The following is a 15,666-nucleotide window of genomic DNA, read 5'->3' on the forward strand; positions in this document are numbered from 1 at the left end:
GAGGTCTTTGGAAAAACAACAGCATATATGTGTTTTTTGCTTGTCTAAAAAGGTCCAAAATCAATCAACCAATTTTGAAATTTGTATTCACTGTTTTTGGGCAATTTCCGTAAAAGAAAAAATATTTAAAATGAATACAAGTTGGTTAGGAACAAAATAAAAAAAAAAATTATATTCTTGGGTTTATAAAAGACCGATAATAAGTATTTTTCAAATATGTGTTGTATAACAAAAGTTATAATGTCGTTTAATTGACTGTTTAAAGGAAAATTAAATGATTCTAGCCTGCTAGGCCTTCTAGCTACTTAAATGGCCTCATGGGGTGTTATGAGGTCCATGGGAACAACCCATACATTCCTTTTCGAGTTCGAACAAAATGTCCAAAATTGGCCAATTTTGAAGGTTATAATCCATTATTTTTGGTCAATTTTCGTAAATTTTTTTAAAAAATTAACCTGAAAAGTCTCACAAAGTCATATAAGTTGGTTTGTAAGTTGTAACAAATGAAATTCTATTTATAGGTATATAAAGATATGTTGCGTATACCTAAACAACTAAATTGATCGTTTAAAAGCAAAATATATGGTTCTAACCTCTCAAATGGGATTGACGAGCGACCATGGCACATTTTTTTTTTCTAAGTCTAAAAAAGGTTCAAAATCAGTTAATTTTACCTCTCACTCAAAACTAATCATTACATTCCAATATTTTGTAAGTAAAATAAAATTACTCCCTCAGTTAATAATTATTTGTAATAAAGGGGATTAGCACGGACTCTTAGACAAAACTAACATTAAAATTAATTTACTAGAGGCTTGACTCGAACTTGACCCGATAAAAGATTCCTTTGATTATTTTAATATTATCCAAAAACCCTAAAAAAATCGATGTGACATTCATTTTTGAAAAGGACTCTTATAAATACACATGTAATAAAGAGGCGGCACATCACTCACTACAAGCATCCTCCATTTTTCTCTCTTGAATCATCAAAAATGGCGGGTCTTGGTAAGAAGAAGCTTCAAAGGAAGGCAAAACAAGCTGAAAAACGAGCATCAAAGAAGGAAAACAATCAAGGAGAAGAAGAACAACAACCTTCATCTTCTTCCTCAAATCCTGGAAATAACAGTGGTATCAGTAAGAAGAAGCTTCAAAGGAAGGCAAAACAAGCTGAAAAGCAAGCAGCAAAAAAGGAAAACAATCAAGGGGAAGAAGAACAACCTTCATCTTCTTCCTCAAATCCTGGAAATGTTCAAGTTCTGCCACCTGATGAATGGTTTTCAATGCTGAAGAATGATGTTCTTGATTGTGGGCCCATTGGAAATGTTTTGGATGGTATCTTAAGAAATACTGTTCGTATGACTGTTGAATTACGAGCTCCTAGATTTGGTTCTCTTCCCTTACTTCTTGGCAAGAATCTCGTTTATATTCAGGTCCATCTTTCTTTTTCATCATGTTTTTGTCTTGATTATGTTATATTATATCATATCACATGTGGGTATAATATTGAAGTTTTGAATCATGTTTTTTTAGTGATTTTTGTTGGGGTTTTAGCTGATGTTACTCTGGATTTTAGTGTTAATGCTCTGTTTTATTTACTATATATAGAAGAATGTTGAAATATTTTATAAGATTGATGTTATTAAAATATTGAAGTTTTATATTATATACGTATTAATTGTTAAGTGGGGTTTGATTTTGGTATAGTGGTTTATCTTTATCTTGGGGTTTTAACTGGTGATATTAAAAAAAAAAATGGTGTTCTGGTTTGTGGGGTTTTAGAAAAATAGGTTTTGGGAAGTTGGCTAGGTAAATATTGATGTTTTGAATGATTTATCTTGGGTTTTAGCTGTTTTTGCAAAATGTTCTCTTGATTTATGTTGAAATTTGCTATAAAAAAAAGGGTTTTGGCCCTTTTGAGGGGGTTGGTTTATATATTGTAGAGATTTTATAAGATATTTAAAGGGGGTTTTGTTTTGGTATATTTTTAATTAAATTGGTTTTGTTCAAGCATGTTTTTCTGGGTTATGTTTAGTCAAGATTGTAGTTGAATAGGGTCAATTGGCAGGTGTTTGTAAAGATTATCAAATCAAATGCATATTTTGTTTTCCATTACATTGTTGCTAGAAAGTTGGAGATTAATAAAATAAAAACAAATCATCTTGCTGGTTTGGTAACTTCTTTATGTTTCTATAGTTGTGCTATGTTTCTATAGTTGTGCAATGTGGAAAGTTTTGTTGTGATAAGAGTCATAAGAATGATAACAGCCAATCAAGGCTTAAATTTTTGGTTATGTTTATTGATTGGAAAAACTTGATCCTTGTTAAAGATTTCGCATACCTAGCATAGTAGTGTCTTGGTTGATATTTCACAAATTCGGAGCACATACTGCATAATGTGCAATTGTGCACTACTCAAAACCAATGTTGGTATACGTGGTGTGTGAGGATTATCAAGTCATTTACACTGGTTTTGACACTAGTGAATAACTTAGTAATCATGCCAAAACAGAAGCAGCATCTTGATGATATATTAAAATCTATGTACTTTAAGCTCAATGGACATGCAAATCAATTCTGCTTGGAGGAATTTAACGATGTGAATTTCATGCAATTCAGCTTCTTTGAATGCATTAGTATATCAACATGGTTATAAGTGCATTAGTATACATAATTGTTGAATTGAGTTGCTGTTTTAGTCTTATATCATAACTTCCTGCAAGTCAAAGAAGGAATTATAGGATAAAAATTGTTGCATTGAGTTACTCTTTGGCTTTCTTTGTGGTTTTGGTACTTTAGCAGCTTGATTCTCATATCACGAATGCATATTTAGATGTTTAATATGATAACTTTCTAGTTTAATAATCCTTTAAGAGAGAAGAAAAAAACAAATTCGAGTAACTTTTTTTTTACTTTTCTTGTAGCTTGTGGTGATAGATACTGATAGAAGCATTCAAGGGAAGCTGTATACAACAGGAGCAGAAGTAGAACCTTATGCTGTAAATGTCAGTGCACATTCCAGAAAGTTGTTCAAAGGTTTTGTAGCAAGACTCATGTAGTTTGCTGGCATTGCTATCTATTTGATTATGTGCTTATGTCTTATTTATTTGTCACAGATGCTGTTCCATACTTGCTGAAGGATACTGACCAATGGTTGTTCTCCCGTTCTTTAGTAAGGCATCGAATAATTTACTTAATGGTTCTGCCTGGAATATCGTTCTCATCAACACTGCTACACTATGTTTTCCCTATCCCTATAGAGTGATAGATATTAATGAATTTTAAAAGTAAAACTTTGAATCATAGCATGTAAACACCCCCACCCCCACGCAAAACCCTCAGTGATCTGCATATCATCTCTTGGTCATCACATAGTTCCTAGTAGACTAGTAGTGTTGCATAGATAGATGCCGTCCTTAACTCAACTGAACTTATTTTGTTAGTACTTTTGTGTTAGGAGTTAAGAAATTCCTTCCTTCCTTATAGAATCCTTTTAGAAGTATAGATCTTAAGCAGTTCATGTATAACTTGAATCATAGCATAGCCCCCCTCCCCCCAAAATAACCTTAGAGACTCGCATATCATCTCCTAGTTATCACATTGTTACTAGTAGTGTTGCATAGATAGGTGCGACCCTTGCCTCAGCTGAACTTAATTGGTTAATACTTTTGTGCTAGGATGCTAATTCATTCTAGTTCACCCCCTTTCATCACGTCTGAGTTACAAGTTTGCTTTAATAACTTGGTGTTCCTGACTGGTATAGTCGTATGTGTATATTTATGCTGTTTGGATCTAGACTCCGAATTAATAATTTTTGTTCCAGATCACTGATAAGTGATAACCCCCTTTTTTTTAAAAAAAGAAAAAAAAAAAGAAAAGAAAAGTGATTACTAGTTATATCTAATAACTATTTGTAAAATAACATCTTATTTGTCCTTTTACAGGTTTTCAAAGGATATAATGGTGTGATTGAAAAAGCAGTCCAGTTCCCATCTTATGATCCTACTGATGACCTACTAGAACTACCCAAGAATCTATCCGGTATTCGTTGTGCAGAGGTACTCTTCGTAAATTTCTTATGTTTCTATGAGTTGATTAAATTTTATTAGACCAGTAGGTTTTCAGATGTTTTTTTTTGCTGTCATTGCTACGAATGCTATTGTATCTGCACAGGCTATATGTCTCTGTACTCTCTAGCTTTCTCTGTTTGACTGTTGTGTGTGTAGTGTGTAACTGTGTATAGCTGCTAAATTGCTTATCTCAATTATAAATCCATACTTCTGTAGTATGAATGAAGTTCCTTGAAGACCTTGATCTTTCTACGACCTACAGACCTACATCCTTACCTGTCTTATAACATCCTTAATCCTCCATTTCATTAGTTTAGTGAAAGGTTATGAGATGTCTCATTGATTTTTCTATTTACTTTGGTATTCTGTGATACATGAACTGTGAATTTCGTAGCTTAATTCTTTACTACTTACACTGATCTTATGCAAGTATCATATTATTGTGAAGAAAAGATAACTGGGGGTGTTGTAAAATTTGAGGAAATATTGGTATGCAACAGAATGAAAGAAAAGCTAATGGTATCATTGGGGTGACATCAAACTATCATAGGGTTGAATATTAAACTAGCTATATACATTTGTGCAGAGTTTGTAAGATTAGGTGGTATATCGCTATTGATGACACACTAAGGAGGTTCCGGGTGGTATACCAGCTTTAAGGTCATTGTACTATGTGGTTTCGGGTTTAAGGAATGATTGTATTGCCAGTATATGGTTGGCAATGGTATCAATGCAGCAGTTATTATTTTCTTAGGCCACAAAGCCTATGATCAAAATGAGCTATTCTATCCAAGTATCATAGTTAGCTCCGTAGAATTTCTATGTTATCAAAATTGGTGCTTAGATTTTTATTTGTCAGGGTGGGTTCTGTTCCTAGTGCAGTCATAGTATTCTATAGACTATTATCGCCAATGTGCAACTATATCAGATTCCTGCATGCATCTTCTGTGGCCTTCGTGTTAATGTTCTTAGCTATTTCATCATAATGCCACTCTTTCATTTAGCTTGAATTGGTGGAATTATATGTTAGATACAAGACAGGATAGATATAGCAATGAGGCTAATGAGCAACTGCATACTCTTTACTGAGTTTATTAACATTGTTGTAGCAGTTGTTAAATAGAATGAGCTGATGGCTGATGCAGTTTCAGACGGTTATTAGGAGAATAAGACTATGTATATGAAAGGGATGAACTAGCTTGTTCAGCTATAGCGCATGTATTTAGGAAAATTAGGTTCTTGGTGGTTAGAAATAAATAAGGAGCCAGGAGATTATGTTTAATGGACTATCACAACTTGTTATAGGCTTAAATTTGGTGCTTTAGCAAGCCTTGGTGAAGCATATATTGTTTTCTTCTTGTGACAGCACGTTTTATATCACACATTTTACGTAATTGCCTTAGATTCATGAATAATTCTCTTCTTTTCAGATAAATAAAATAGAAAAAAACGCTAAACCTTTTTAGTTTTGAAACAAATTTAAGTTACCCTAAAGTGTAGGAAAATCACTACATTGTTAAAAGAACGCAATTTAAGTTTGCCTTGGATTAATTTACTTTCGTGTTATTTACTTATGTAGTGCGTTTATATCATATAAGCCAACTTTCGTGTTGCTGCTTACTCAGATACTGAGTAGCTCTTGTTGGTTGCCTTGTATCTACACTCCTTTCGAATGAATCTATGCACAACATTATTATTGGTTCTTTACCTAGAGTCATTGCAAGATTATACCTTTTTGCTTTGTTTTATTTAGTTTATTTTAAGGGTCTTAGCAAAACCGACTTCTTTAGATCATTGACTCATTGTGGCTTTCGTCATTACCCAACATGAAAACAACTTCTGTTTTCCAGGTCTTCTTGTTCGTTGCTGGAGATTTCGATGTGAAAGAGGATGGCTTGTGCTCCCGTGATGCTGTGAAGGAACTTCTGCATGAACTGAATTCGAAAGAGGGCATCTCCAAACTACTTGTATGTTTCCAAAATGTGTAGATTTTGGATAATATTCCCCATAAAACTAGTGTGAAATTTATTTGTATTAATTCCTGATGTTTTTGTTTCTGTTTCTGCACCTGCAGGCCTTTGATGTGGTGGCTGCAAGTGTCGTCGTTTCTAAAGAAAAGTCGGAGGGACTGAAGGATGTGCATCTGAGTTTGATTGCTTGATATATCTGCAACTAAATTTTAACACAAACTTGTTTGCTAATATATCAGATGTAGTGTAATATAACTAATGTTTAAGCAACTCGTTAACTGTGACTGGATGGCTTGGGCTTGGTACTTGGAACTTTGGTAGGTGATGCAAAAATGTGCTGAGATGTTTAATTTCAGCTTGATGTCTATTTACTCCGAACTGTATGTGTTACTTTCTACACGCACACTCACTGAAGCACAGGAATGCACCACACGCGCACACCCACACGCACTTAAGCACAGGGTCTGTTTCTATTCTCTAAGCTAATAACAGGTTCAACATGACAACATACACACACTCATCAATCATCACTAGCCTATTGAGTTTTGAAGCTTACGAGTTACGAGTATGAATCTAATGTTCCTCTTTATGTAAGGCAGCATCAACTAACAAACTAAATCTGTGCTTCATAAAACATACACCTATGACGTATATAATGTGCATTTCAATGCATAATGTTTTTTTTTTTTGAAGCATAATGTGCTCTTAGCTTATACTAGAGGGGTACAAATTTACAACATTGTATTGAATGTTAGGGGAAGATAATACTTCCGTACTTTTGCTTATAAACGCTATATATTATGGGGTGGTGATAGAAAACCTTAAATCACAAGAAAAAAAAATGTTAACCGCCAAAATAAACTATGCAAAAGGTGGCTATAATGTATATATTAGATGTTAGTTGCTAAAATCAGTCTTAGTAATTAAATGACAAATGTGCCCTTATTATTAGAGGTGTTGAAATTTCAATCAATTCGATTCTACCTTAGTCTAAAGTAATCTGATCAAGATTTTGACTTATATGAATACAATAATATAGCATGATTTAAACTCGAACTAGACCTAACCCAATGATCCTAGTATTGACGATTACTGATTAGAAATCCGTCCAATATCACTTTATTTCAGATAGAGAGAATACAACCTAAACTTACATACAGGGTGACATTATTTTTTGGAAATTTGGGAGATTTTTCTATAAATAAAAGCCCGAAGACCTCGAGAGTTTGTAATAACAAGAGAAAGACGGCAACTTTCCTACCTTAACCTTACCCAAAAATGGCATTTCTTCTCTCAGTAGCAAGAAACCTCCGTTTGAAACTCAATACTAAACCAAATTACCCATTTAAAGTAAGCTCATTTCCCTCTTTTCTAAGCTCAGATTTAAGGAAAACCAGTCAAATTTTCAAAAATGGCAACTTTTTTGAACAGAAACGAGGCTTTAAAGTGGTGGTAGGAGAGAGAAATGATGAAAGTGGAGAAGAACAAGAACAAGTAGTTGAAGTTGTACCTCTTGAAAAATGGTTCTGGAAATTTAAGGAAGATTATCTTGATAATTCAAAGTATGAGAATGCTATGGATGGTTTCATGAGGAATGCGATGAGACTCACTGCTGATCAACGAACTCATGAATTTGCTGCTCTTGATTCTCTTCTAGGAAAGAATCTTACTTGGCTTCAGGTATAAATTAGTGATTTTGCATGAAAATAGTTTTAAAATTTCATGATTTTTTTTGAGTAATTTTATGTGGGGTTAGTTTATCTTGACTTAATTTTTGTGGGGTTAGTTTATTTTGAGTTAATTTATGTGAGGTAAGTCTATTTTGTGTAATTTTGATGTGGATGGTCTAATTACCTTGAGAAAAACGTGTTTGAAATTTTAGGTTTTGTTAATTTTTAATCAAGATCTATGTGAAAAACGTGTATGAATATTGTTTTTTAATTTTGTCTGTCAAGATTTATGTGAATATCATGTGAAAAACGTGTATAAATTTGTGGGGTTAATTTTTTTTATTTTTTTATTTCTGTAAGATTTTGTTGAGATCTATGTGAAAATAATGGGTATTTACTTGGTGTTTTACTTCCATTAGTGTGTTGATGTGTTGTGGTCTTACTCCTACATTGTGAGTTTAGTGAAACAAGTGGATCTAAGCTTTTCTTTGGTAATAAATTAGCTTTAACATAAATTTGTAGCTTAAATCATTGGCAATAACTGTTATTAATTGTGAAAATTTACACCTCTAATTTCATGGTGGCATTTTAGAGTATCTATTCTAAGGTCCCTTATTAATATGTTATTTGGTAGAAGAATTGGTTTATTAGATAATGTCGCGCTTCAATAGAATTGGACCTTAGTGTGAACACCCGCTAGATAACATATTAACAACATCCATCCGTAGAATATTGGTAGCCGTTATAGTTGGCACTTGGCTGTACATATGCTCAAAAGTGCACCTAGTACATTTTCATAACAAAAAATTTATGTACGTAATTCTATGAAGTTTTGAGCTGCATAATCCGAATACAACCAGTACATATGGGAAGTTATAATCTCCAGGTCTATTATTATGATGTGTTTCCTTTAGATTGGGGTGCCTCAATCCATTAGTGAATTGGATGTATTTTCAGTTACAACATTGTTTGTTTCTGAGGGTAAGTCTTGGTCAACTAATGAAATTTAGCTTGTTTGTGTAGTGTCAAGCGTTCACATCCATGTTAATGTCCACGTCGGAGAATTAAGTCTAATGAGTGGATAATAATAGAAATTATGAAGAAGGCAAGACCTTTTGGAGGTGATAAGCATTACCATAATACCATGGACATTGACTAGTTACTTTCCTTATATAATTACGGATAAATAAAATTTTGCTGCTAAATAAACGGGGCTGTTAATGGTTTTATGTGTTTGGAATTGATAGAAAGGCTTCAATAAATTATTATGCTGGAAAGTCACTTTTCCTATTGATAAATATGGAATTTGAGACATTTTTCATATTTTTATCACTAGCGTTTTGTAAGTGTCTTTTTATATTATTCCAATTTACATGTCTCCTATTTCATTGTAGCTTTTACTTTGTTCTGTGGACACTTTCTTGATTCAATTATCGTGCATATTTTCTGTATTTGGTGATATGTTTTAAGCTAACTCTAAATGAATGTGGAAAAGGATAATCGACTTACCTTACTTTTCTTCTTATTTGTAGCTTGTCTTGGTAGATGATAAGAGATCCATCCAGGGGAATCTATATAGTGTTGCTGCTAGAGTGTTCCCAAATAGCCTATATGTTGCTGAAAATTCGAGACAACTGTTCAGAGGTTTTATGACATAAAGAGTCTATTTTGTTTCAGCAATGATACTTGTCTAATTTACCCGTAACATTTCATATGTTTATTGCAGAGGCTGCTCCGTATTTCCTGCATGATACAGAACAATGGGTCTTCTCTCGCTCTTTTGTGAGTTTTTGAAAATTTAAGAGAATCACTTTAATGATTTTATTTGCAAAATATTTCTTTTATGTTTTTGAGACTTGTGGAAAAATTTATGCCAGTCTTTTATTCTCTTAGACACACTACAGCAGGCAGACTAATTGTTTGTATTATTAATGATTATAAACTTATAATGATGGTAATCGTATAGATGAATGCACCTTCGACTTTTCTTAACTTGGTTATGTCCTATGATCAGAGTTAAGAGGAGTGTTTTTGTTGTCTTACCATTTAAGTTAGTCCAATTTTGAGACAATATTAAAGGCTTACCTCATCAATTGAACTATGACTTGTTACTACTTAGTTGGGCCGTATACTAGTACTTTCAAGTTTCAAGCAAGGTTATCAAAAATTACTAAGCAAATTTCTGAATTGATGTTGTGTTTCCTGTGAAGGTTCTCAAGGAGTACAACGGTACAATCCATGAAGAAGCACTGGAGTTTCCTGGTTATGATCCTTTGGGTGGTTTGGATAAACTTCATGTTGACATGCCATATGACATTCGTTGTACCGAGGTAATGTTAAACTTTATTATAATTCTATGGGACTCATGGAACCTTTGGTTGATGATATTCAATTATTCACTAATCACTTAACCAGCATGTTGCTCACGCATATTCAAGTTTCATGTGCAAAGTTGTTCTATAGCTATAATTGCTTATGCTCGATATACTTGAGTATTGAGTGAGGTAATACTTAAATTAAAACTTATTTGCAAGGAAGCACACGAGTAAACACAAGGCCAAGCCAAGGCAGTCCATCTTAAGCCGTGATAATGATTAAGGAGGGGTGGGCTAAGGCATGAATGAGATGGTTTTGGCCACCAACACCCAAGCCAACTTTCCAGAATCATACTGATGTTATTGGGCCAGATAAAATTTTCAGAATGGCCTGTAGAAAAAATGGTTGAGACAACTGAATTACTGAATCCTTTTACTTCTATCAATTTAATAGCACCATACCAAGATTACCAACAATTGTCCTCGTTACCCCTTTGTCCCTTTGCCTAGGAATTTCCTTCTTACTAAGCATTTAAGCAACTGGGTGTTGGGGTGGTGGGCTGTTAGTTGACAACTTGTTCATTTGTTGCAATTATAGCTCATTAGTTTGAGGTAGCTGTTGCTTCTATGCTAGTTTATTGTGGCACTGCCGAACCTTACTCCATGAATTTTTTGCATGAGCTGTTTGATTACTTGTAGAGCCTCACATTGTATTCAAAGGTTTGGTGAGTGTAGTGTAACTCGTTAAAATTATGCTATTGTATTCGCTCAAGAGTTTGGGATGGCACATTTGTTGTTGTGGTTGATTATGTTTTTTTTTGGCTTTTAAATTGTTAAACTAGTAACAAAGGTTTTTGGTTTCTTGAATACTTTTTACCCAACATTGAACTTTGATTCAGGTCTTCATGTTTATTGCTGGAGATTATGCTGTAGAAGAAAGGGGCTTGAGCAGTCACGAGGCAGTTCAAAGACTTCTATACGAGCTCAATACTGCAGAGGGCATACGTAAAATACATGTAAATAGCTTATACTCGTCGAATACTACCTATCCACTCTAGTACAGGATTTGTCCAAGGCTTGTTCTTGATTACAGTAACTTTTTCTTCTTCTCAATGCAATGCAGGGATTCTATTTGGTGTCTGGGAGTGCCAAAGTGAGCCCCGAGAAGTTGGCTGTACTAAAAAACATGCATATCAGCATATGACTTCATGAGAAGCGGTGTAATTGGTTTCTAGTAACAAATTTATTTGCGCATTGCTCCTTTTTTGTAATGAAAATTGGTGAACACTATGTGAAGAATTTGTTGGTTGACTAGGTGGTGGAAATGTGCTATGTGCACTTGTGCAGGGATGGAACTCTTTCCTCTGGTGATATTCGACTGTTGTACATGTCGGCTGCTTGACATTTTTCTATTTTTCCGGTCATTTACTCTTCTCTACTCTATGGTTTGTAATCAAATTCTGATGATGCTACATGAACTACTTTCCCTGCATATTCTCCATAGTAGAGCATTGTTCATAAAATGATGTACCTATAATGAGCAAAGGGGGGACTTTCGTGCTGATACGATTAATCAGATAGACTTTCGTGCTGATACGATTAATCAGATAGGAGTAAATTTAATTGCTTATGAAGCTACAAGAAAACTTTGTAATCATCCAAGTGAACAGGACATCCTCACTAAGTCACTAGACTATGCAGGAGCTTCAATTTATTCGAGTAAATGAACTAGTATTATTATCGTATAATATACTTTTGTTTATGATTACTATAATTTGACGTGCATATGCAATATGCATCAATGAACTAAATAGACCATAAATGATAAATGTATGCGATTATGTATAAGATGTACTTCCTAAGATATCATACGTAAAATTAATATCGAATATATTTATAGAGGAAATTTTCCTCCGCTTTTTTTTAGTTGACTTAGAATTTTTTATTTTTAATTTGTCAAGTGCACAAGTTTAACATTAACATGTTTAATTATCAATGGATGAAACTTACATATATAAAAAAAAATCAATGTTTGTATTGAAGTATTACCCTTTTTTTTTATTAAGTATTGTAATATTATAAAAGACTAAGGGTCTATTCACATTTACTGAGGTGATTGGAGCTGAACTGATTAGAGTTAAAGTGAATATAGCTGAAATGAATGATTTATGAGAGAAGGAAATTAGGAGCTGAATTGAACTGATTGGAACTAAATTGATTGAAACTGAACTAATTGGAACTAAACTGATTAGAGCTAAACTAAACTAAAATTAAGCTGAAGTGGACACCGCTATTTTTCTTTCTTTCTTTTTTTTTTCTTTTTTTTTTTAATTAATTTTTTTTCTTTTTATTGTAATAGTAAATCACAAAAGATCAACGGAAAACTTGGCATATAACATGTCTTTTCATTTCCTCTATTGAATTGAATTCCATTGTTATTCTTGGCTTATACAACTTCTCAACATCTCGAAAAATGGGGTCCAAAGAACAACTCCCAGTTTTCACCCAAACTAATCTTGGTACTCGGATTGTTGTCGCCGTTTCACCGGAGATTACTGCCGGAAAATTCAAAGGTATAAATTACCACTTTTAATTTTTTTTTAATTTTTTTTTTCTGGGTTCTTATTCTTTTCATAATTCAAGAGAAAATTACTATTCCTGTTTAAATATTGCGGGGTTTTTTTTGGGATTTTTTTTCCAAAATTATCCTATAAAATTGAGATTGTTTGAGAAACTACCTTGTATAAAAATGTAATTAAGCACTTAATTTGCTGTTGGTCTGAAGGTTGGAATCAACCCAAAAAGAGAGAATTTCAAACTGAATGATAAAGTTGAAATCTTGAATTTCTGTGTTGTTAATGTTCACTGTAATTCTTTGATTTTCTGTGTAATTAGTAATGGGAACTAAAAATTTTGAATTTTTTTGCTTGATGTATGGAATTAATCCCATTCTAAATTTAACATTGAACTTTCAACTTCTGTAAAATTGAAATTTTGTTGCATGCCTTAGATAATTAGATTTGGATGTCCAGAAGAGGATAATGAGAATTGAATTCCATGTGAATTTGTGTACTCTTTAGTCTTGACAGGATTATTGGTTATTTCTAGCCAAGCTTTGATATTTGGGTTTGCTTATTTCGGATTTATTGATGACATGTTGACATGTATGTAGTGTGTTGATCGAATTCGGATTGTGCAATTGTTGTTTTGAATTCGAGTCTTCGGTGATGGGATATTACCTTATAGGTTCTCTGGTGTGGAATGAAACGCTCGAATAACAACATAGTTGTTTGAGCAATGTTTCTGTTTTGTACTGGTCTTTTGGTGCTAACCTGTGAGTAAGCATTGCCTCTATATTGATATTAACTATTAAGTGTGCAACTACTGGTCATAATTCTAGCAAATATAGAGTATCTAGTTTTTCAAGTTATTTATCTTTGGTAACTATATAATGTTCATGTATCAAAAGCTAAGTATTTCCAACCTATTTAGACCAATTAGGATGAACAACTTGAAGTGTTATAATGTGGAGATCGTTTTCTGGCACTTCGATAGGAATTGCTATTGCTAGGCCAATGACTAGTTATCTGACCAGTAAACTATTTTTGTGCGCCCTCTTTGCAGTCAATCCTTACTAAAATTTGTGTCGTGATGCAAGGCAGGAGTTTGGTTGTGTATTTTGGGATATATACTATCAATATCAATTGAATGCCTGCCTTGAGAAAAATAGAGGTTGATGAATATTGGTTGTTTGACTTGTTTCACTCTAGTAACGGGATGCAAATTTTCTCTGTAGGGGAATTTGAGAGAGCACACATTGGTTGTTTTCCTGAACTAGGATTTCTCTCTATTGATGCGGTGATGGTATCCCCGTAATTCTTTTCTCACATCCATATACCTTATGAGTAAATGTATCCTGTCTTGCTTAACTTCTCTTGTTTTCCTGTAGACTCTTATATGTTTTAAAATTGTTTGTAATAGTTTCCTCCATCTCTGGTTCTGGTAGGTGAAGCGGGATCCTTATTATTACCACCTGCCTGATTTGCTGCCCCTGAAGCATGTTTTTCTGGGATTTCAAGATTCCTGGCTCCTCCATGTAAATGTCAGTCGATTGAAAATTTTGCCAGATTTTAATAACAGTGCAAAACTTCGTCGGAACTTGTCTGAAATCAAGAGCAACAAACAGAATCAAGGCTCGAAAACTGCTTTCCCTTCGAAGAAGAAGAAAAAGAGGAAAAGAAAACCCAATGTGAAGAAATTTCCTAAAAGATTTAGTCATGAAAAACTTGATCAAGAGCCAAAAGGAAACATTTCCAGTGAGGTAGAGAGAAAACGGAGTGGTCTACAAGAAGTACTGCATCAGAGTAATGCATCAGACTTCAATGTTACAGCTGAAAGTCCTCATGGAAGCTTATCTGAAGCAGTATCAGTGTCTGGCATCATTGATAAGTACTTCACAAATTTTATCGAGGTTGATCACAATGGAAGCTCTCCCAGCTCAGTAGTTGCCACAAGAACCGGAAAATGTGATACAGAGAAAATTTCCTTCGGTAAGAAATGCTCCAACAAGCGAAATTCTGTAACAAAATGCCAGAGATTCTTGCCCTCACTTTTGACAGAAGACTCAAATTCTGCTAGCCTGAAAAGCAATTATGAAAGATCTGAGGTTGGTCAACGATTAGTAGTGGCCTCAAATAATCTTGGGAGCTCTCAAAGATCCTCTTTGTCCAAGGGTAAAAAGTTCTGGAATTCAGATGATGGGTCAATTATTCGAAGTTTGATTTTTGAATTGAACAACAATGACTGAAAGAATCTAAAGGAGATATTTCTGCAATATAGTGGACCTGCTATTGCAATTTTGTGATGTACCAGCAATAGCCTAATGGCATCTATTTTGCACATGCTACTTATAGAGGCGGCTAAACCATAGTTACAACTTTGATGGGGGAAGCAACCTTTTGGTCATCGCTTTGTAGGATTTCCTTAGTGTCTGGAATGCACAAATTTAGAGGAACTTGCAATGCAAAGAACTGCAGCTTCTTGAAGAGAATTGTGAGCTTTTGGTGTGGTATACTTTATTTGACTGATTAAATTGTACCAGTCCAAACATAATGTGCTTCGTTGCAGCAATCTGCAATGCCTTCTAAGATTGACTTGAGGGCGTTGATTTTTGACGTAGCTGGTTGGAAAGAGAGAAACAAGAATTGGAGCTGAACTTGGTAGATGAAAAGGTGTTTATATTTTGATCATTGACAGAATTTTGTGCTAGGGACCTGTGTAATGCTGGAGTCTACAGTGACTCTTTGTAAGTTTACTGTGTTCTTTGGTTTAATCTTCAGTCTCAGTACTTGAGTTTGTTTCTTCTATTCAACAAATGCATAGAATTAAGAGAAATGGCAACTTTTGTAGCCTCGGAATTGTATTCACCCCCTCCCCCCCTCTCTTTCTGTGGGTGTGCGAGTGTGTGATGGGTTGAAGCAGGCTAATAGATCTGTGTCATTATGGTTTTGATGTTTGTTTATGTTGTATATTGCTACTGTATATTAAGAATATGCCCACCTAATTGAGTATTTGTTAGGTCAACCAATGGTGTTCTTTTGAAAGTTGTTAACACTAGGCATTCTGCAAAATGAAGATGGCTG

General features: G+C 34.0%; 3 protein-coding genes across 3 annotated transcripts; all 3 read left to right on the forward strand.

The window, feature by feature from the left end:
- The first annotated feature begins 934 nt into the window (after positions 1 to 934).
- LOC110707014 lies at positions 935 to 6,417 on the forward strand. Its single transcript, XM_021885031.1, has 6 exons — positions 935 to 1,433; positions 2,924 to 3,035; positions 3,116 to 3,171; positions 3,944 to 4,057; positions 5,920 to 6,036; positions 6,144 to 6,417. Exons 1-6 carry the CDS (start codon positions 996 to 998, stop codon positions 6,228 to 6,230), a joined length of 924 nt encoding a protein of 307 aa, XP_021740723.1. The 5' UTR covers positions 935 to 995; the 3' UTR covers positions 6,231 to 6,417.
- A 772-nt stretch (positions 6,418 to 7,189) lies between these two features.
- On the forward strand, positions 7,190 to 11,625 carry LOC110706740. The gene is made up of 6 exons (XM_021884696.1): positions 7,190 to 7,719; positions 9,242 to 9,353; positions 9,436 to 9,491; positions 9,920 to 10,039; positions 10,924 to 11,040; positions 11,148 to 11,625. The coding sequence occupies exons 1-6, from the start codon at positions 7,318 to 7,320 to the stop codon at positions 11,226 to 11,228; spliced, it is 888 nt and encodes a 295-aa protein (XP_021740388.1). The 5' UTR covers positions 7,190 to 7,317; the 3' UTR covers positions 11,229 to 11,625.
- A 681-nt stretch (positions 11,626 to 12,306) lies between these two features.
- On the forward strand, positions 12,307 to 15,577 carry LOC110707015. Its single transcript, XM_021885032.1, has 3 exons — positions 12,307 to 12,597; positions 13,821 to 13,888; positions 14,031 to 15,577. The coding sequence occupies exons 1-3, from the start codon at positions 12,498 to 12,500 to the stop codon at positions 14,829 to 14,831; spliced, it is 969 nt and encodes a 322-aa protein (XP_021740724.1). The 5' UTR covers positions 12,307 to 12,497; the 3' UTR covers positions 14,832 to 15,577.
- Positions 15,578 to 15,666: the final 89 nt, after the last annotated feature.

The sequence above is a fragment of the Chenopodium quinoa genome, unplaced genomic scaffold, assembly GCF_001683475.1.
Source record: "Chenopodium quinoa cultivar QQ74 unplaced genomic scaffold, ASM168347v1, whole genome shotgun sequence".
NCBI classification, from domain to species: Eukaryota; Viridiplantae; Streptophyta; class Magnoliopsida; order Caryophyllales; family Amaranthaceae; genus Chenopodium; species Chenopodium quinoa.

Bases quoted from the DNA above. Each gene is read 5' to 3' on its own strand.
- LOC110707014 (XM_021885031.1), top strand. From the start codon at position 996: ATGGCGGGTCTTGGTAAGAAGAAGCTTCAAAGGAAGGCAAAACAAGCT. The intron at 3,036-3,115 runs GTTTTGTAGCAA...TATTTGTCACAG, and splicing joins TTCCAGAAAGTTGTTCAAAG to ATGCTGTTCCATACTTGCTG. The intron at 6,037-6,143 runs GTATGTTTCCAA...CTGCACCTGCAG, and splicing joins AGGGCATCTCCAAACTACTT to GCCTTTGATGTGGTGGCTGC.
- LOC110706740 (XM_021884696.1), top strand. From the start codon at position 7,318: ATGGCATTTCTTCTCTCAGTAGCAAGAAACCTCCGTTTGAAACTCAAT. The intron at 7,720-9,241 runs GTATAAATTAGT...TCTTATTTGTAG, and splicing joins AGAATCTTACTTGGCTTCAG to CTTGTCTTGGTAGATGATAA. The intron at 10,040-10,923 runs GTAATGTTAAAC...ACTTTGATTCAG, and splicing joins ATGACATTCGTTGTACCGAG to GTCTTCATGTTTATTGCTGG.
- LOC110707015 (XM_021885032.1), top strand. From the start codon at position 12,498: ATGGGGTCCAAAGAACAACTCCCAGTTTTCACCCAAACTAATCTTGGT. The intron at 12,598-13,820 runs GTATAAATTACC...TTTTCTCTGTAG, and splicing joins TACTGCCGGAAAATTCAAAG to GGGAATTTGAGAGAGCACAC. The intron at 13,889-14,030 runs GTATCCCCGTAA...TGGTTCTGGTAG, and splicing joins TCTCTATTGATGCGGTGATG to GTGAAGCGGGATCCTTATTA.